At 42.6% G+C, this 21,409-nt stretch overlaps 1 protein-coding gene across 1 annotated transcript in view; it reads left to right on the forward strand.

The window, feature by feature from the left end:
- Positions 1 to 13,585, forward strand: part of LOC148112466 (zinc metalloproteinase-disintegrin-like NaMP) — a 37,440-nt gene extending 23,855 nt beyond the window's left edge. The window contains exons 11-17 of the mRNA XM_087875910.1: positions 435 to 565; positions 2,802 to 2,979; positions 5,043 to 5,132; positions 6,528 to 6,723; positions 8,067 to 8,169; positions 12,117 to 12,246; positions 13,514 to 13,585. Of these exons, the coding sequence (XP_087732036.1) occupies positions 435 to 565; positions 2,802 to 2,979; positions 5,043 to 5,132; positions 6,528 to 6,723; positions 8,067 to 8,169; positions 12,117 to 12,246; positions 13,514 to 13,585 (900 nt within the window). The remainder of the gene's footprint in view (positions 1 to 434; positions 566 to 2,801; positions 2,980 to 5,042; positions 5,133 to 6,527; positions 6,724 to 8,066; positions 8,170 to 12,116; positions 12,247 to 13,513) is intronic.
- Positions 13,586 to 21,409: the final 7,824 nt, after the last annotated feature.

Here is a 21,409-nt window from a genome sequence, read left to right on the forward strand (position 1 = left end):
CTGAAAGAATGGTACACATAGTCCTCGTTTTACATCTGGTCACTTAATGACTGTTCAAAGAGCTATGGACACCCCCGAAAAAAAAAAAAGGATCTTACCCCTTCAACTCCCTTTGAGGCTAATTTTTATTTACATTTCATTTTTTTAACCCAGAAAAAAAATAGGAAGACACTTTATTATTGCAGTATTCCAAAGAGACAATTGTGGAGGAAACCTCCATCTCTAAGCTACTAAAAGAAGCCACCAAACTTTGAAGAAACAACTGCTTTCTGCAAGAAACCTATTCTCAGCCCTGTAAATTATTTCTTTTTCAACTCTGATTTTTTTATTAGAAAGTCCCTGAGCAAAGATTTCAGCTCAGTGCTAATAACTGGGTTCGCTTCTGGTTTCTTGGTGGATTAACTGTAGACAAAAATGTTCTCTCTTTTTTTCAGGATAACAACAACATGGCAGTTTTAATTGCAGCTGTAATGACCCATGAGTTGGGTCATAATCTTGGCATGAATCATGATACAGATTCCTGTACTTGCAACGCAGGACCATGTATTATGAAGGCCTCAATAAAGTAAGGATTCAGAAAAAAAAACACTTTTAATGCCTTTCAATTCATGTTATATTTAAATGATTGCAATTAAACATTAAATTAAGTATGCTGAGAGCTTAAAAAACGAAATGGTCAGAATTACAGAACAGTGGGGTCTGGTCAAACGTGTGTAAATTGATGGTGTGTGATTAAAATGTGTCGTATTTAAAAAGGTAGAACATCTCTCAACAGTTGAATAGCCATCATTCAATAGCTTCCTCCAAAACACAATAGTTTAAAGAAATGGCATAGGAAGCATAACCCAAGAAACCAAATTTTAATAACTGTGATGGATGTTGTTATTAGGCTTTATTTTTTCAAGAAACAAAAGAGAAATGGGAAGGAGAAGGAAAGAAAGGAGAAGAAGAAGAGGGAGGAAGGAGAAAGAAAGATGGAGGGGAGAAGGAGGAAGGGGGGAGAGGAGGGGAGGGAAAAGGGAAAGAAGAAGGAGAACGGGGAAAGGAAGGAATGGGATCTTCTCAGATATTGTCTATTAGAAAAATTCCTGTAACCTTTTGTGTAAGATTTTTCCATAGTCTCAGGGTACATGCTTACCTGTTGACAATTTTCTGCTTTCTTCTGCCAAAGCCCCTAGAACTTCATTGCCTTGTATTTTATTCACTGGCAATGAGATGGGAAGTATTTTTTTTTTAAATTTGATTTATATGCTGCCCTTCTCCAGAGACTCAGGGCGGCTTACAGTGTGTTAAGCAATAGCCTTCATACTTTTGTATATTTTATACAAAGTCAGCTTATTGCCCCCACAAACTGGGTCCTCAATTTACCCACCTTAGAAAGGATGGAAGGCTGAGTCGACCTTGAGCCTGGTGAGATTCGAACTTACTTTAATTGCAGACAGCTGGTGTTAAATTACAGTGCTTAGTCTGCAGAGCTATCCAGGCTCTTTATTGAGTATTTATTGCTCTTTATTTAGTATTGAGAATGTTGTTGAACCTCTTTTGCATTATGCTCACTGTTTAATACTTCAGAACCACTACTTGGTATTTCAGCCCTGGTTTAGGCAACAATTTTGCTTAATAAAACCCACCTAATGGGTCTGGTGCATCTTTGCCCTTAAAAAACGACCATGTTGTCTATTTAATGGCCAAAAGCAGCTGGTCATTGGGTTCTTGCTTTTACCCTCTAACTTGAGGGCCAATGATTAAATTCCTAATGAGTTGTAATAGCATTAGAAAAGTGGATTTATGATACTGTATTTGTATCTCTTTCAGTATAGTCTTTCAGAACCCAGTGGCAAGTTGCTGATATTAAAAAAGAAGTCCAATAAGTATCTGTTCTGCCCCAGCTATGGATCCCAAAGAATGTAGCACACACAAAGTCCGAACAAAACTCAGTTTACTTCGAAACACAGTCTTTTGCAAATGCAGGTTGTTAATAAAACGTTCTTAACAACCTGGCAGGAATTCCACAGATAAGATAGAGTCTTACTAGAGTTGGCAGAAAGCCCAGAAGCCAGGTGTTAAGTATGGGCGCAACAGAAGGACTGGACACAACGTGTGAATGAACTCTTTATTTAGCTCCGTAACTGCAATGTCAACTCAGCCGCGGCAGCCCCTTTTATAGCCCGGAGCTGTCCGCGGCTTCAGCCACTGATGCTTGCTTAATTTTCCCACTCCTGAGTCTCGTCTATTGATTGGTCCGTTTGAACCAGTCACTCAATACTCAACACCAGGTTTGCAGAGAAAATTCAAATTCAATGATCAGCGAACGAATGAACACACGTTGTTTCCTGCAGATTTTTATAAGCTGTGCGCAAACTTAAATAAGCTAAGGGAGTGGCCAATTAGCCCCAAGCCTTACTCTCGAGGAGACCTCCTCCTGAGTAACCACTCCTGCATTTTGGCAGCTCTGCGTGCTTGTGCATTGAGAAGAGGCTCCTCCACTTCATCCTCTTCACTTAAAGGAGTTTCTAGAGGTTCTGAAGGCCCTGGCTGAATCCCTGCCTCTGGCACCACATCTTCTTCAGCCTCCTCGCTGTCTGACTCGAGCACTGGCTGCACAGGCTGCTGGCGCAACACCACACCAGCCTCCTCGTTGTCGGGATCAGCAACAATCCACGCAGGTCGCTAGTGGGCCACAACAGTATCTTAACTCTCTCTTTCCCTTAAAACAGTTATCATAAAAAGTGCAACATCTCCCAAAAAAGAGAAAAAATCCCTTTAATTACATTATTGCCATCTCTTCTTCATCTTTACAGTTTTAACCCTCCTCTTGAGTTCAGCTCTTGCAGTTTCTCGGATTATCAGAAGTATGTCATGACTGAACATGCACAATGCATTTTCAATGACCCCTTGACCACAGATATTATTCCAACTGCAGTTTGTGGAAATGGTTTTGTGGAAGAGGGAGAAGAATGCGACTGTGGCCCTCCAGAGGTAATGTTTTTGTTTTTCAATCAACAAGGGTGATTCCATGAATTGTCTCAGAAATGGGAATCCTTGCAAAAGTGGTATGAGCCATCCAAGAGGTTGGCTTCTGAATGGGATAGGTTTGTGTCCTTTATGTATATGCATGTATGGGTTGGTTTCTTGGATTTTAGAGAACTGATATCTCACTTACATTTTGGGAAGACAATGCATTTTTTTAAAATGGGTGTTTTACCACACTAAGAATAACCTTCCCTACTGAAAACCCCTACGTTGTTGACATTCCCATATTACGAATGAAGGTAAATATATGTGTCCTAGGATAATGTTGCAGGAACCAATCTGGGTTTGTCAGAAGGAACAGAGATTGAGTCTTCCAAGCTTTCAGATTTGTGCTGGAGCCCAGCCTCAGGGAACTTCTCTCTCACCAGAATATCTACCATCATTGGCCCTCGTGACTGAATCATATTGGATCTTGCAACTTGGCCACGTTGCCTATCTCACGGTTTCCTTGAGCAACTTTCTCTTAGAACTTATGATCTTCAACTTCTGTTCTGCTTTCTAATAGTAATTTTTCACACGAACAGTGATTTATTCTCCTTAGGTCAATACACATGTAATGATCCTTGAGAATGTGGTTGAGAGACAAAAAAGGAGAAGGAACAGGCTACTTAATTGTCAGATAAAAGGTAGCTCAGCCTGCAGAAGCAATGGGGTATGACAAACATCTCAAGAGGAATGCCCATCTTTCCATAAAGATAAGGGGAGAAATGTCCTTTCAGGCATGAAATATTAAGGTTATCATAACCTTAGAATAAAGGTAGTGTTAAATATTCATGTTTGGTGCTTCTTCTCTGGCCGACCTCAAAGGCTGGCATCCTGAGTAGAAAATAGCTCAGAACAAGCAAGAGTTTTGGACTGCAGGTTATGTGAACTTCAGAATTAGGACATGAGGATATATTTTTTGTTTGTTTCTTTTCACATAGGAAATATGCGATAAATCTGTTTCATGAAAAAATGCTATCATCCTTTTGCAATAACATAGGACACAGGATAACGGAAGGGATCTTGGAGGTCATATAGTCCAACATTCTGCTCGAGCTGAAGAGATCATACCATTTCAGGAAAATGGCTGTCCAGTCTCTTCTTGAAAGCCTCCAGTGATGGGGTATCCATCACTGATGGATGGGGCATCATCCAGTGATGGATCCAATGATCCAGTGATGAATCAGTGATGGATCATTGATGGAGGGGGCATGGGGCACAAGGATGGGCAACCAACAAACACTCAGGCTACTATTAGTCACTTTCATCTTCCAACATGAGCCCATAAGAGGGAACATATAACAGAAATATCCTTTTCCTTGACTGTTCTGTCCCCGTCTCACACACGCACACCAGCAGTCAACCAAGAGTTAAAATAAACCAGCAGACAAGAATTTCCTTTGATAACAGAATTGGCAGCAACCCAGTGGCTGCTTGCCAACAGTTTTTTACTTACAAAGGGAGGTTTATCTCCTCCGACCGAAAACATCGAAGTCCACAAAAGCCAAAGAATAGTCAAGTCCAGTCCAAAAAATCAGTCCAAGCAGAGCATATAACAAAGTTCTAGAAATGCAGAATGACTTGCTAGCTTTCAGTTTTGTCCATTACAAAGCCTGAATGGTCACCACAACCCCTTTTATCCCCTGTGGTCCAGTGATTCAGCTTAATTTCTGGCACGCCTCCTTCTCTGCTGTGCGAGCTTGTCTTTCCGACACTGTCGGGGATCCAGCCAAGACTTATCTCCGTCGCTGTCTAACTGCAGCTGCTCGGAAATGCCTGGCTCCTGGCCTATCTCTTCTCCTTCAGAAGACACCTGAGGCATTGCCAGAGAGGAGGGTCCTGGAGAGGGAGGCCTTGCCAACTCCTCTCCTTCACTTTCAGAGTCTTCTCCCTCCGATAAGATGGGCTCGGGGGTCGGAGTCATAACATTGACAGTTTCCCCTCTTCAAAAGAGACCAATTAAAAGAGATCAGGAAGGAAAGCCTATGATGTCACTTGATATATATATATATATTTTTGGTTTTCAGACATGTAAAAATGAGTGCTGTGAAGCTGCATTTTGTATATTGAAACCTGAGGCAAAGTGTGCAAAGGGGGCATGTTGTACAGAATGCCAGGTAAGGCTTGCTTATTTTTAACACTAGGAGAGATTTTACCCTACATCTTAATAGTAATATGAAAATGTGATATCTTTTGGTAGCTTCCAGTGATCAAAAACATTTTAACCTTGTTCCCATCCCTACTTCCAGTTTATTTCGCCCTTATGAAGATAGGGAAGACAGTTTCACAAAATTGTCTCAGTTTAAAATGCATTCCTTTGGCATGTTAAGTCATGCAGGGCGAAAATAATACATATCCTTCTTTGACTGAGTTTTGCATAGAACCTCACTTTAAATAAGGCTGGGCAATTTTGGGATTCATGCCCTAACTCATCTTCCTGATATTCTGGAAGGTTCTAAGACCGTGATGGCGAACCTATGGCATGCGTGCCGGCACGCAAGCGTTGCCCTAGCTCAGCTCCAGTGCGCATGTGCATGCCGGCCAGCTGATTTCCGGTTTCCGGAAGTTGGGAAACGGGCTGTTTCCGGCCTCCGGGAGGGTGGGTAAGGCGGGTAAGAATCTGGAGTCTGGAGAGGGCGGAAAATGGGCCTATTGTGCCCACCGGCCATCACATGCGAAAAGCAGGAGTCACACGGGGGTCATGCATGCATGCGCGGGGGCAGGGCGCATTGAATTATGGGTGTGGGCATGCATGCGTGTGATCCCCCTGTGCTCTTCCCACTTTTGGCACGTGATGGCAAAAAGGTTAGCCATCACTATTCTAAGAGGTCTCTGATGATGCTGTGACATTGCTTTTCTCTCTACTATGACTTTTAGGTAGAGATGGGTTTAGGAGATAAATCAAATTGCTTTCTTTCCCACCCGTAAATTCCCTACCTACTCTCCAAGGCTCTAAATATTTTAGTGCCACAGTTTGGAGATGCTGGAGGACCATCAAGCAAGATGCTTCTATATAGGATCCCAGTTGACTGAATAATAAACGTTTTGAGCAGAGGGGGCCAAAAGTTTTTATTATTTCCATACTTCCATCACAAGCCAAGACTCACAGGAACAGCACATGAGAGAAAATGCTACAAATGCTTCTTCCCATGTAAGGAAATAAAACTATACCATGCAGACATTTTGATTTTTCATGAGGGCCGAATTGATTTTCATTGATGTTCATAGTCAGCCAACCTACTGTAGCACTTGTGTTTCAGGAACTGAGCTCTTCATGGCAATCACTGTGTCATAGCAAGTGAGACAGGCTGAGACTTCTAGGCTGGGATTTCTAGGCACCATACACAATGTCTTAATTCCTAGAGCCCATTTGTATCATGGCAGGGATGCCTTGCTTGGTAATCCTCAGACGACAGATGGAGAAGAGGCTTTCAAATGTGTTGTGAATCATGGCTTTTGATCTCTGCTGCTAAAGACTGATAGTTGGCAGCATTCTTCATTCTCACCCACAGTTTAAGAAAGCAGGAGAACTATGCCGAGCAGCAAAGGATGACTGTGACTTGCCTGAATTCTGCACTGGCCAATCTGCTGAGTGTCCCTTGAATCACTTACATATGGATGGATACCCATGCCAAGACAACTTGGGTTACTGCTTCAGGGGGACATGTCCCACCTTAGCAAACCAATGTATTGCTCTCTGGGGGCCAGGTAAACCAACCTTAGCATTTCGGAATAGTGGTGTTATAAAAGACTAAGACAGTTGTTGTTATTGATCAAAGATTTTTTTCCTTGGTATCCATTGTAAATCATCATTTCATTTTGATGGCATTTTTTTTCCCCCAAGATGAAGTTCTTTCTTTGGAAGCTTCATAGCTCGGTCCTCCAGATCAGTCCATGTTTTGGTTTAAAGCTCCAAGCTTCCCAAGAGAACATGGCCAATGATAAAAGATGATGGCAGTTGTAGACCAGAAATCTGGAAAGGCAGACTTTGGGGGAAAGAAGGCTTTGTGGACTGTGGATACATTCCCAAAGTGGACAAAGATATGAGACAATACATGTGTGAACTGTATGTGTGTGTATGCCATTTATAGACTGCTATGTTGTATGTTACAGCAGCAGCTCAAAATTATTGTCTAATACTCTTTGTCTTAAAACACCAGGTATTGTGAAGTAAGTCAATACTACTGGAAAAGTACAAAGAATAACATCAAGAACCCGTCATAAGCTTAGAGTTTTGTCCATTTAGCTTTGATCTTCTAAGAATTAATTAGGGTCACTGATTGACCCAATCTTTCTCAAGCAGAGATAATGGAGATTGAACATACATAAGAGTATTCAAACCCTAAGATTGAATTTTTCTTCAGATTTGGCATAGTAATTAAAGAAACGGGTGTTTGGGGTGTGATTCTTGTCACTGATCACTCATAACTTTAATGGCAGACTATCCCAAAATTTTCACCATAATTTTACGTTGAAAAAGGAACATAAGTTCCTGAGAATAAATTCCTCCTATTCATATAAAGGACATATTTTTCTGGGAAACAGGAAACTTGGAGGTGTCAAGTTTCCGAAAGATGCCCTAATTAATTCATGAGCCATGATCCAAACTTCAAAGGAAATACAGTCATTTATTAGGAGCAACATTCCGGCAATACTCGGATGCAGTTAGGACTGATCCTACGTAGATTTGCGTTCCCCTATGACCCTGTCTCTTAGCTCCTCTCTGGCCATGTCATAAATCACATTCTCCAATGAACCACTTTGGCTGGCTGTGAAACCTAACACCCTCCTTCTGATTGCGGTCAGAAAAAATGTATGGAATTCACTTCAGTTCTCCCTCCCTCCTGCTCATGGTAACTTGAAAGCTTTGCAAGTTGACAGGAGGTTTATTTTGATCATTGATGGGTGGTACAATGAGACTGCATATAGAATATCTCCAGTTCAGTTTTGGGTCCCTAATTAAAAAAATCAGGTGGCATGTTGTGGTGATTTGGAATCCTGCTGTCATGTGACACTTGACTTTGTCTTGGTTTCTCACTCCCCTTTTACAGATGCAGAAGTGGCTCCAGATAATTGTTTTACGTTTAACCAGAAAGGGAATGATATTGGCTACTGTAAAAAGGAAAGCAGTACAAACATTCCATGTGAACCAAAGTAAGCACTCTAAATTATTTCCTGCTATGATGATGAGATCATTTAAGCATAATATAAGAAATGTTTTCAGGTCCACATCTGTGGGAACCTGATTCTACCACCCGTTAAAACAACAGAAGTGTGAGCCAATTTCTGAATGGCTAATTTTCCTTGGTTTCTCATCTTGGGATACAAGAGGGATATACCCTTTTATACCCCACTTGGGTTAAAAGTGGGGTATAAAAGGAGTTCCATGAGGATAGAAGTGCCTTTTAAAAGACTGTATGAAAAAGTACAGGTAGTCCTTGAGTTACAACCATTATTTAGTGACTTCAAAGAAACATCAACACTAAGTGTCTCGCAACTTGTCCTTGCACTGACACTGTTGCAGCATCACTATAGTCATGTGATCAAAATTCAGAGGCTTGTCAATCAACATGTATTTACGAGGGCTGCAATGTGCTGAGGTCACATGATGATTCTTCCCTTCCAGCGAAGCCAAAGGGGAAGTCAGATTTGCTTAAGAACCATGTGATTCATTTAAGAGTTGCAAAAACATCATAAAACCAGGTGCAGGTCACTTAACAACAGACTTACTTAGTGTTCTGCCCCAGCTACGGACCCCAAAGAACACAGCACACACAAAGTCTGTACAAAACTTAAATTTACTAAAATAACTCAGTCTTTTCCAAATAAAGGCTGTTAAGAAACTTTCTTAACAGCCTACAAGAAACCAAAGATAAAGTAATCACAATCTTACTAAGGTTGGTAGAAAGCCGAGAAGCAAATTTGCAGAGAATCTAGATGCGAAGGAGAATGAACTAAAGTTGTTCCCTACAAATTGCTTCAGTTGGCGTTCCTCCTTAAATAGGCTAAGAGAGTGGCCAATTAGCCCCAAGCCTTACTCTCGAGGAGACCTCCTCCTGAGGAGCCACTCCTGCCTTTTGGCTGCTCTGCGTGCCCGTGCATTGAGAAGAAGCTCCTCCTCTTCGTCCTCTTCACTTAAGGAAGTTTCTGGGGGTTCTGAAGGCCCTGGCTGAATCCCCGCCTCTGGCACCACATCTTCTCCAGCCTCCTCATTGTCTGACTCGAGCGCCACCTGCACAGGCTGCTGGCGCAGCACCACACCAGCCTCCTCGCTGTCAGAATCAGCTACAATCCGCACAGGCCTCTGACGGGCCACAACACTTAGCAATGCAAATTCTAGATCCTGTTATAGCGATAACCTCATATTGGTGTGGCAAGATGTTGAGGCAGGAGCAAAAGCAGAGAAGGCTTTCCTCCTGGATGCAGGCCAGCTGGAAGAAGTGGGTTGACAGGACCTGCAGCATGCCTCTGCCAGCACAGGTGGGATAGGCCAATCCCAGTGGGATGAGATCAATTAACTTAGATCCATATGCCATGAAGGGCTTTAGAGGTGATCACTGACACTTTTAATTGCACCCAGAAGCAGATCGACAACCAATACAGCACACATAGCAGTGGTATTATCACAGGAGCCATTCTGATCCAGGAAAGGCCACAACTGGGGCATCTCAGAGCCTTGGGAGTACAGTGGTCTAAGGCACCCTGTTATTAAGCTGGTTATTAAGACCAGCTGCCTGCAATTACTGCAGGTTCGAATCTCACCAGGCTCAAGGTTGACTCAGCCTTCCATCCTTTCTAAGGTAGGTAAATGGAGGACCCGGATTGTGGGGGCAATAAGCTGACTATAAATATACAAAAGGATGAAGGCTATTGCTGAGCACATTGTAAGCCGCCCTGAGTCTCCGGAGAAGGGCGGCATATAAATCAAATAATAATAATAAAAAAATCTCCTAGCCATGACTGTCTCCTGCTCCAGGAGAACCCCCAAGTTTCAGACTGGATCTGTCTGAGGTAGAGCAATCCCATCCAGAGTCACAGATGAAAAGTCCCAGATCCTGGAGCCCCATGTACCCAAAGCCATTTGGTCTTGCCAGGATTCAGTTGAAACAAGGCCTCAGGGTGGCACTCTGAGGACACAATAAGAGCAGAGAAATACTGCTGTTTCACCACTCTTATTGCCATGAAGTAGGCCTGAATAATGGTTCTAGGTCATGTCTGGTCAGAATCATCCCTTCTCTTTCTCCAGAGGCTCTCTGGGCATCTCTTGGCCCCTTTCAGAACCCGTAGCTCCTCTATGAACCACAGGAAGGGTCAGGAACAATGGGAGGTAGCATATGAAAGCCACAAGAATATGAATATGAATTGCACTTAGTCATAAACCATGACTTGGAAACCACAATGGCGAGATGTGCACCACAAATTGATCCCAATCCAAACTATAAGCTGCAGTACCTTTTCGTGATGTGTGTAAATGAACTCTGCCTCTAGCTCTTACACAAATCCACAGAATCCTGTGCCATTTTTTCCTTCTAAAAGAAGGGAAGTCCTTATTTTATATATACCTATTTCAAACTTAATGGAGTAATATGGAAACGGAGTAATAGCCATCTTTCAGGACAATTTCCCTTTCTAATGTTTAGTGCAATTCCCCTGACCCAGGGGTGAAATGCTCCCGGTTCAGACTGGATCACCCGATCCGGGAGCGATGGCGGTGGGTGGTTCAGAGAACTGGTAACAAAAATCCTTGCCCACCCCCCATGCCCAGCTGAGCCACGCAATCATCAGAGGCTTGTTTTAAAAAAAAATTTAAAAGCATTTTTTCTACAACATCTTCAGCTGAAAAAATGCTTTTAATTTTTTTTTAAAAAAGTCTCTGATGATCACATGGCTCAGCTGAGATCATCAGAGGCTTTTAAAAGCATTTTTATTTTTTTTTACAACCTCTTCGGCTGAAGAGGTTGCAGAAAAAATAGTTTTAAAAGTTAAAAAAAAAAGGTTGGCCACGCCCACCCAGTCACATTACCCCACCACCACCAAGCCACGCCCACAGAACCAGTAGTAACAAATTTTACATTTCATCACTACCCTGACCTTTAGATTTCAACTCACCTCACCCCCCATCATTCACTAGTCACAGATTATTGAAAATTTAGCCTAGACCAATGTACACCCAAATTGTTGGAAATGTGGCCACAGTCAGGGCACCTTCTTTCATATGTGGTGGACATGCCCCAAAGCAAAAAGATACTGGAGCAAAATTCGGAGATGGTTGAAAGACATAATTAGAGAAGAAATCGACTTGAATCCAGAAATATTTCTCCTGGGAATGGTAAAGAAAGGGCATGGAAAGGAAAAGGTCCACCTTCTAATACATATAACTACAGCTGCCAGACTGGCATATGCTCAATACTGGAAAAAGAAAGACCTACCACCAGACGACCTTATAATCAGCAAAATATTAGAGTGTGCAGAGATAAGTAAACTAACACACGAGATAAATGATGATGAAAATTCAGATTATGATACTGTGTGGGGAAGATGGTACGAATGGATAAATGATAGAATCAAGGAAGGAGTAAAAGGTGTAGAAATTAATTAGAAATGTATAGTATAAATGACACCAGATATTTTTTCATGTATATATGTACAAACACTGCGAATCCGATGTCAAACAGAATTGTTATTATATTTTACTTGTGTAAAAAAAAAACCAATAAAGTGTAATAAAAAAAAAATTAGCCTAGAGATCTGGAAAAACCAAACCTAAATCTGCTTTAGGAGTTTCCCATGTGGATAATAGATACGTTACTACTCTGATGATAAGAATCCTGACTCAAACTATATTCACATTCATAAAGAAGGTAAACCATTTGAGCTAGTTGGAACGGTGTTTCTTTACTTTTACTCCAAACTCTGAAACACCTTATGACATTTTTCACTTACCTGTTAAATGCAACCCAGTTCATTTTGAGGCTGAGCAAGCTTCTGTTTCTTCACCTCTGTTTTTAATTTTTAACTTAAATATTTTCAAATGAGCAAAGAAACAGACGTCTTATTAATCCACTTTGTTAATTAGAATGAACTGACTGTTTCCTTTTCAGGGATATTAAATGTGGCAGGTTATACTGCATAGATAATTCAACTGCAGAGAATTCATGCAAATACTACTTTTCAAAAGAAAACGAAGATTTGGGAATGGTTAACCCTGGAACAAAGTGTGGAGAAGGAATGGTTAGTAAAAGATTAGCTCTTATCTGTCTGCGGGAAGATCTTATTCCAAGGGGTGATCACTGAAATAATTTTGCAATGGATCTTGCTGAAAACTGGTTCGGATCTTCTTTCCTTTTTTTTGGTTGCATTTTTATTTTATTGTTTAAAAAGTTATAATACAAAATTCCAAAATTTGTTTTAAAAAACAAATGAAGAAAAAAGAGAAAACTGACCTTAAAAATGTGCCTTAAAAAAGGAAGAAAACCCTAACACATAAACACGTATTATCCCCCCTAGTTGAATACTGATTAATATATTACTGCAATATTATGTTTATGTTTATGTTTTATGTTTTATTAATTTTATATACCGCCCTACTCCCGAAGGACTCAGGGCGGTGAACAGGCACAGAATAAAATACATAAATACAAAAGTTAGAAACAATTTAAAACCAAATTAAATAATTTAGCCCAAGACAATTAAAAATCCCAATAATTTAAAACAAATTAAAATTTCAGTTTAAAAAATTTAAAAAAGGGGAGAAAATTAGGCCAGGCCGGCTTGCTGGAATAGGAGGGTCTTAAGAGCACGGCGGAAAGTGTGCAGATCTGGGATCCTCCATATCTCCGAGGGGAGCTCGTTCCAGATAGTAGGTGCCCCCACAGAGAAGGCCCTCCCCCTGGGGGCCGCCAGCCAACACTGCTTGGCTGACAGCACCCGGAGGAGCCCCTCTCTGTGAGAGCATACCGGCCGGTGGGAGGCTGTTTGTGGTAGTAGGCAGTCCCGTAAATAACCAGGTCCTAAGCCATGGAGCGCTCTAAAGGTGGTAACCAAAACCTTGACGCGCACCCGGAAGACCACCGGGAGCCAGTGCAGCTTGCGCAGGAGAGGTGTCACATGGGAGCGCCATGTTGCTCCCATAACCACCCGCGCGGCCGCACTCTGTGCCAGTTGTAGCCTCCGTGTGCTCCTCAAGGGGAGCCCCATGTAGAGAGCATTACAATAGTCCAGGCGGGAGGTGACGAGGGCATGAGTGACTGTGTGTAGGGAGTCCCGATCCAGACAGGGGCGCAACTGGCCCCTGAATTTTTTGAACTACTAAAACTATTTGCAAATTATTAACTTGTCGTCTACATACTATATTAATGACAAAATAATTAATAAGAACACTGTATAAAACCTGAAAGAAGTTTATTGAATATCTTGGGCTAGTTCTAAGGAGTGTAATCTAGGGAGTGCAGGAAAGTGCTGTCTTACTCTATTGATAATCTTTGACATTGAATTTCAGGTCTGCGGCTTCGGGCGGTGTATGGACCTAAAAACAGCTTTTGGATCAGCCATTAGCCGCTCTCAAATGTGATTTTGGAGATCCTCTTTCCAGAAAGCTTGACTTCCCTCAAACCCAAAGAGACCCATCTCTCTTCATCGTACTAGCAAAGCTTTCTTAACTTCTAGATGGCATCTAAAATCTGCAATATTTCTTCTCCACATTTAATCTGACTACTTTTTGCTGTAAATAAATCTTTTTCCAGCCATAAATCTCCATGTGCATGTACAACACCAAAGGTATATGTGCTGTCAAGAAAAAAATATTGGTTGTTTTACTTTTGCCAACTGCAAAACACATTTTAATGCAACACATTTTTTTTTATTTTATTTTTTTTAATTTGATTTATATGCCGCCCTTCTCCGGAGACTCAGGGCGGCTTACAATGCGTTAAGCAATAGCCTTCATTCTTTTGTATATTTTTATACAAAGTCAGCTTATTGCTCCCACAAACTGGGTCCTCAATTTACCTACCTTAAAAAGGATGGAAGGCTGAGTCAACCTTGAGCCTTGGAGAGATTCGAACCAGCAGAAATTGCAGGCAGCTGTGTTAATAACAGGGTGCACTAAACCCCTGTACTATCAAGGCTTTTAAATTTGATTTATATGCCGCCCTTCTCCGGAGACTCAGGGCGGCTTACAATGCGTTAAGCAATAACCTTCATACTTTTGTATATTTTATACAAAGTCAGCTTATTGCCCCCACAAACTGGGTCCTCAATTTACCTACCTTAGAAAGGATGGAAGGCTGAGTCAACCTTGAGCCTGGCGAGATTCGATCTTACTTTAATTGCAGACAGCTGGTGTTAAATTACAGTGCTTCTGTCTGTTGAGCTATCCAGGCTTACTTTTTACTTTTGGAGCTGGAATATTCAAAGGCAATGCATTCTGTTCCAAAATTTTCCATCTGATAATCAAAGATGTAGTTGCTTCCATCAATAAACAAATCTAATTCTGCATTTAGTAAAGGTTGGTTTTCAAATTTTGTCTTCTGGAGTAAACCACATCAAGAACTTGCATGCAATAATGAGTGAATTATCAAGTGAATTATCTACTGGAATTAAAGAGATTGGATTTAGCTCATTCAATCAGCCAGAAAATTCAATAGACGGGTAGTATTTTGTTCACAATTTTGTCTCAGAAGGAGCCCTTAAAAATACACCATACACATATGGCAATGCAGAGCTATTTGTTACTGGTTAGTGGGTGGGCTATTTTAAAATCCTTGAGGTATCACAGTCTGGATCCTTGTACATGTTCAAGGGGTAGAATCAAGATCAGCTGAAGTGTTAATACCACATTATAATGCCTTGGTAAGGCCACACTTGGAATCCTGCATCCAGTTTTGGCCACAACGATGTTAAAAAAGATGTGGAGACTCTAGAAAGAGTGCAGAGAAGAGCAAAAAAAGATGATTAGGGGACTGGAGGCTAAAACATATAAAGAACGGTTGCAGGAACTGGGTATGTCTAGTTTAATGAAAACAAGGACTAGGGGAGACATGATAGCAGTCTTCCAATGTCTCAGGGGTTGCCCCAAAGAAGAGGGAGTCAAACTATTCTCCAAAGCACCTAAGGGTGGGACAAGAAGCAATGGGTGGAAACTAATCCAGGAGAGAAGCAATTTAGAACTAAGGAGAAATTTCCTGATAGTTAGAACAATTAACCAGTGGAACAACTTGCCTGAAGAAGTTGTGAATGCTCCAACACTGGAAGTTTTTAAGAGATTGGACAACCATTTGTCTGAATTGGTGTAGGGTTTCCTCCCTCAGAAGGGAGTTGGACTAGAAGACCTCCACAGTCCCTTTCAACTCTATTAGTCTGTTATTCATTGTCAGAACATTGGAAATCAAATAACCTCTGACTGTCTGCTCGAAGAAGGATACAGAAAAAGGTATACTTTAAGTGCAATATAACAAACCATGCAAAGGCAGGTGAAATCAAAGACATCTTAGTTAGGGGTGGGTTCTAAATTTTTTTTTACTACCGGTTCTGTGGGCATGGCTTATTTTGTGGGCGTGGCTTGATGGTCATGTGACTGGGTAGGCGTGGCCAACTCAATGTCACTCCCAGCCTTCAACGTATCTATAGTTCTGTAAAAATGTTGTTCATCTTTTTTCAACTTTATTATCTACATACTATAGATGCACTTTCATGGACCACTGAAAGGAGGAAACGGCTCACATCCTTTGCCCAAGAGTGTGATAGGCAACAGGCTTTTAAGGGGCTGCCAGAAAGAAGGGGGGGGGTGCAATGTATTTTCCAAAGCACCAGAAGGCAAAACAAGAAGCAATGGATGGAAACTGAACAAAGAGAGAAGCAACCTAAAACTAAGGAGAAACTTCCTGACAGTGTGGACCGATATAGGTGCAGAAATATTTCAGTCATAATTTCACATATAAAATAGCCATTCGTGTAATACAACCTGCCTATTGTTCAAAACAATCATTAGTATTATGGCTGATGTTTGACAGCAAGCCTAAAAGTCAAAGAATTTAGAATTTAGCTCACAAAGAACCAAAGTGAAACATTACTAAGTTCCTTACACTACTATAATAATACTATAATATTTCCTCCTTCCTGTCAAAATTCAAATCCTTAACCAATTATGAATCTCTATCCATGTCTCTTTTTGTCAAGTATTTGCAAGCCATGTGTCATATAGACACCAGTGGAGGCAGAGAGTGTCTCCACCCCTATGTGGAAAGGAGGGGCTTACCCTGAATATAAAACCCCCTCCAACCTTTTAAACCTTGCTCTTTCCATCTCTCTCTTTTAGCGTTTGTTCCTCATGAGACTTGATCTCTGATCAGGGTAGTCACACACACAGTGTGCCCCCTATCCTATAATGAATACTGAGACAGCCTTTGTACATAGTTAATATGCTTTATTATATGAATAAATACATTTAAGACATTTATTCATGCATCTGCCTCTGAACTCTTCTATGCTCCTGGGTGTTTCTACGATCCCACTTTTCACACATATACATTAATTCTGAAAGCTTTAACCTAGCAGTAAAAAATGCTCAGACAGTTAAACCAATCAATAGGTATAGTTCATTTTTTAAAAATAATCCATTGCCTGTGGGAATCATGTTTTCTGGAAAGCTAAACCTTAGAAAATTTTTTATTAATGTAATCTCATATTATTAATGGGTTTAAACCCGGCTCCAGACTATCTATGTGATTGCAAAATTTTCAGAATGAAGCTCAGAAATTAAGAAAAATGGGAGAAAACAGCAGAAAAATCTAAATAATAGTTCCCAAACTGCATTCAAAGCCTGCCATTTTCCTACATCATCTATAGGAGCAAAGCTTCCCAGATTTTCAGTAGTTCTGTCACAGCATGAATTCCTATAAGTGCATAACAAGCTTCCTCCAGAAATACACAGTAGTTACAGATTTTATTGTGCATTTAGGCAAGGTAAAACTAAATAAACAGGTATAGTATAGGTCAGTGATAGCTAACCTCCGCGATGGCGAACCTATGGCACGGGTGCCACAGGTGGCACGTGGAGCCATATTGGTGGACACGCGAGTGTTGCCCTAGCTCAGCTCCAGCGCACATACGCGCACTGGCCAACTGATTTTCAGGCCTTCCGGTCCCACCGGAAGTCGGGAAACTGGCTGTTTTTGCCCTCCCCAGGCTCCTAGAAAGCCTCTGGAGCCTGCGGAGGGGGAAAAACGGGCCTACCGGGCCGACCATGCCATCGCATGCCAAAAGCAGGGGGAAGTGTGTGGGGGGATCACATGTGCATATGCGGGAGGGCGGGGCGGGGCTGATTGAATTATGGATGTGGGCACACGCACCCGTGACCCCCACGTGACCCCTGCTTTTGCCACATGACGGCAAAAAGGTTAGCTATCACTGTCTAACCTTTTTGGCGCTGAGTGCCAAAAGCATGCACACATACCCATAATGCAATGCACGCTCGGTCCCCCACCCCTGCACATATGTTGCATGACCCCCGCATGACCCCCGTGCATGCGCACATGACCCCCATGTGTGCCCCGCTCCCCCATGCATGCCACATGACCCTCCACCCATGTGCCCCACACATGCGCTCCCATCTCCTGCATGCACCCTGCACATGTCTGACAGAGACCCAAAACCAGCTGGCCATATGCAGCAGAGCTGAGCTGGGGCGACGGCTCGCGTGCCTGCAGAGAGGGCTGTGCATGCCACATGTGGCACGCGTGCCATAGGTTCGCCATCACGGGTATAGGTGGTACCTAGCTCAATAGTAGTAAATGCAAGAGGTATCTTGGAGTCCTATTGGACAATCACTTAAATCACTGAACCCATGTATATTCCTACAGATTGCAAGATTTTCCAAACTCAGGTACTTAGCTACTCCGTGGATCCCAAATTTGCTCTTTTGCAAAGCATAATGATCATGAAAGTATTCAAAATAAATGTATTCAAGCCATGCTGACAGTTCCAAAAAAGTGCCATGTACACATAATCTTTTTGGTTGCTGGAGTATGCTTTCTTCTTACTATCTTTTAGCTAAAAGGCAAGCATATGTGAATAGAGAGGCTGAGACTGGGGCCCACCACTCCTACTCTACTCAGTGGGATAGCTTGGCTCCAGAAAGTGTGGATTCTGTCACTGGGGTTTTTCAAGACCTTCATTTGTTCGGAATGGTATAAGGCCGTGATGGCGAACCTATGGCACGAGTGCCACAGGTGGCACACAGAGCCATATCTGTGGGCACACGAGCGTTGCCCTATCTCAGTCCAGCACGCATGTGCACGCTGGCCAACTGATTTTTGGGCCTTCCGGGCCCACCGGAAGTCAGGAAATGGGCTGTTTCCGGGCCTCCGGGGGAGTGGGGAAGGCTGTTTTCACTCTCCCCAGGCTCCTAGAAAGGCTCTGGAGCCTGGGGAGGGCAAAAAAATGGGCCTACCGGGCCCACCATGCCATCACGTGCCAAAAGCGGGGGGAGAACAGGGGGGGTCACGCGCGCATGCGTGGGGGGACGGGGCACATTGAATTATGGGGGTGGGCATACGCGCATGCAACCCCCCCCCATTACCCCCGCTTTTGGCACACAACAACAAAAAGGTTAGCCATCCCTGGTATAAGGTCTCCTGCCTTGGCCAGCAGGGGTTCCACTGGAAGACTCCAAGGTCTTCTAGTCTCTTGTAAATGTTTAGATTTTTAAAAAGTAGATTGTTAAAAAAGAAAGCTCTTTATATGTGTAGCAATCCTGACATCTACTGTGCATGAATCTCAACTGCATCCTTAAACAGATGCTATTTATTTCTTTGCCGGAAGACTTTGTGAGCATTACAGCTAATTGAACTCACCAGTTGTGTAGATTTTGCCAAGATAAGGACAGTAAATTTTATGTTTAGGTTCCCAGTTCTTTTTTATTATTATTATTATTAGTAGTAGTAGTAGTATTAACTGATGATATGCAAGATAAAATTCAAGAGGATGTGAAGGGATGTCATTTCTAGTTTTTTATTTTATTTAATTTAGGTAGTACAAGCTTTGCCTTTGAAAATTCTAGGCAAGACAAGCTGATATTAATGGCAGGTATGTTTCCAGACAGAACACATGATTCTGGCATTTTCCTTTGAATTCAGAAATGGTAAATAGATAAATCTATCTCAGCATCTACTTCTGTCCTACTATCGCAGCACCATGGAGAGTGTCCTGACATACGACATTCTTGCATGGTATGGGAGCAGCTCTGCAGTGGACATAAAAGCTCTACAGAGAATTATTAAAATTGTCCAGAATATCATTGGGCTCCAGCCAGTGGTGGGTTCTAAATTTTTTTTACTACCGGTTCAGTGGCTGTGGCTAGGGGGGGGGCATGACTGATTGGGCATGGGCAATGTGACGTCACTCACGCACTCAGTCACATGACCTGCCCCCAAGCCACGCCCACTGAAAAGGTGGCTAAAATTTTGGGGGCTTTTTGAAACTTTTTTTTTGACGCTCCGGCCCCATATCCAAGTCAGGACGCGTGGGGTGGTGGTGGTCGTCTCGGCTTTCCCTCCGTTGCCCTTCCTGGCCTAAAAGCGCCCCTTCTCGCCTCTGATAGGCCTTCCTCATGGTTGCAGCCGGAGCAACCCACTCTGCCAGCTCAGGGCAGCGGACTCAGCTGCAGCCCAGACGAGCCAAGGAACTGCGGGGAGCCTCCCGCGTATTGCACCCCGTCCCAGCTTTCCCCCTGCACCTCCGCACCATTTTTGGGCACCCAGCTTACTGGGCTGCCCCCATCCCTGTCGTGGCTCCAACGGCGGTGGCTTCGGGAGATGCTGGCGGCACGGAGGTGCAGGAGAAGGCTGGGAGGGGGATGCAACACACGGGAGGCTCCCCGCAGTTCCTCAGCTCGTCTGGGCTGTAGCTGATTGAGGTGCTTTAGCAGCCATGAGCTGCGCTTTCCTCCAAGTCTCACAGAAAGAAGCACCCATTTTCCTCTGCCACCCACACCGCTTAGAGGAAAGCACGGCTCATGACTGCTACCAGGCTGCCTCAGTCCCTATCGTGGCTCCAAGTGCAGCGGCTTCGGGAGATGCTGGTGGCAGGGAGGTGCGAGTGAAGGCTGGGAGGGGGGTGCAACACGCAGAGGGCCAAGTCCGCTACCCTTCGTCTTCCCACACTTGTTTAGCCATCCCAGAGAGCTCGGGCTACACCTCCCTCCGACCCAGCCACCTTCCTTGCTGGCGTCACTCCTGAGCAAACTCTTCCTGAGTCTGCCTTGTAAAATGATCACACTGAGGCATGAAATAATTGTAAAATATAAACTAGCTATATATCCACAACAATAGCAAAGCCTAGTGAATTGTAGAAGAGGTTTTCATGACTTCAGGTATTCCTGAAGAAATAGCAATAGTTGGTGGTCCTTATAGCTTCCATTCCTAGATGATGATTCTGGGCATGTTTTTACTCAGAGGTAAGTCCTATTGAAGGCAACAGGAACTACCGCTGAATATGTGCCAAGGAAGCAATTTTTTTTTTTTTAGATGAGCTTGGCAGAGAAACCATTTCACAAAGCTAATTCTTCCTGAATTGTTGGCTCAGTTTCACAACCACTTTTCTACCAGGGCCAAATGTAGCCACTAATGACCTTCACTTTGATTCCCTCATTTCCAACAAGCTGCATTTTATAAATTGATAGAAGTGGGAATGATCCTTCTACATTTAATTACCCATATTTTTTGAAGTCAATAAGACACACCTTTTCCCCCTAAACAAGAGAGTGAAAATCTGGGTGCGTCTTATATTCTGAATGTAGCCCCACCCAGCCTCGCAAACGGAGATTTCAAAGGCTGAAAAAAGCCTCTGAAAAAAGCTTCAGAAAAAAAGCCTCAGAAACGAAGCTTCAGAAAAAAAGCCTCTGAAAGGCTTTTATCTAAAATAATATGGCAAGCAACAAAAGAAGAATCAGTAAAGGTTCTAATCAAACTATGCTAACAAATCTGGAGAATGACACAATAACCAACAGATCAGAAGAGGTTAATTTAAAACAAAGGAGATTGAACAGAGTACAGACAGTCCTTCAGAAAAAAAGCCTTCAAAACAGAGCTTCAGAAAAAAAGCCTTTGAAAGAAGCTTCAGAAAAAAAAAAAAAGCCTCCAAACAGTTTCAGAAATGTTTTGGAGGCTTTCAGAGGCAGAAAAAAAAGTTTTTTCTGAATGGAGTTTCAGAAGTTTCAGAGGCAGAAAAAAAAGCAAGGCACAGAGCTCACAACCAACAAACCTATTGCTAAAATTCACCTCTGAAACAGCTGATTGGGGGTATTCTGGGAGGCGGATCCACCCACCAATCATCTTTTTTTCTTATTTTCCTCCCCAAAAATAAAGGTACATCTTATACTCTGGTGCGTCTTATACTC

Source organism: Pantherophis guttatus, chromosome 9 (assembly GCF_059756535.1).
Source record: "Pantherophis guttatus breed Tessera chromosome 9, ASM5975653v1, whole genome shotgun sequence".
In the NCBI taxonomy this organism is placed as follows: Eukaryota; Metazoa; Chordata; class Lepidosauria; order Squamata; family Colubridae; genus Pantherophis; species Pantherophis guttatus.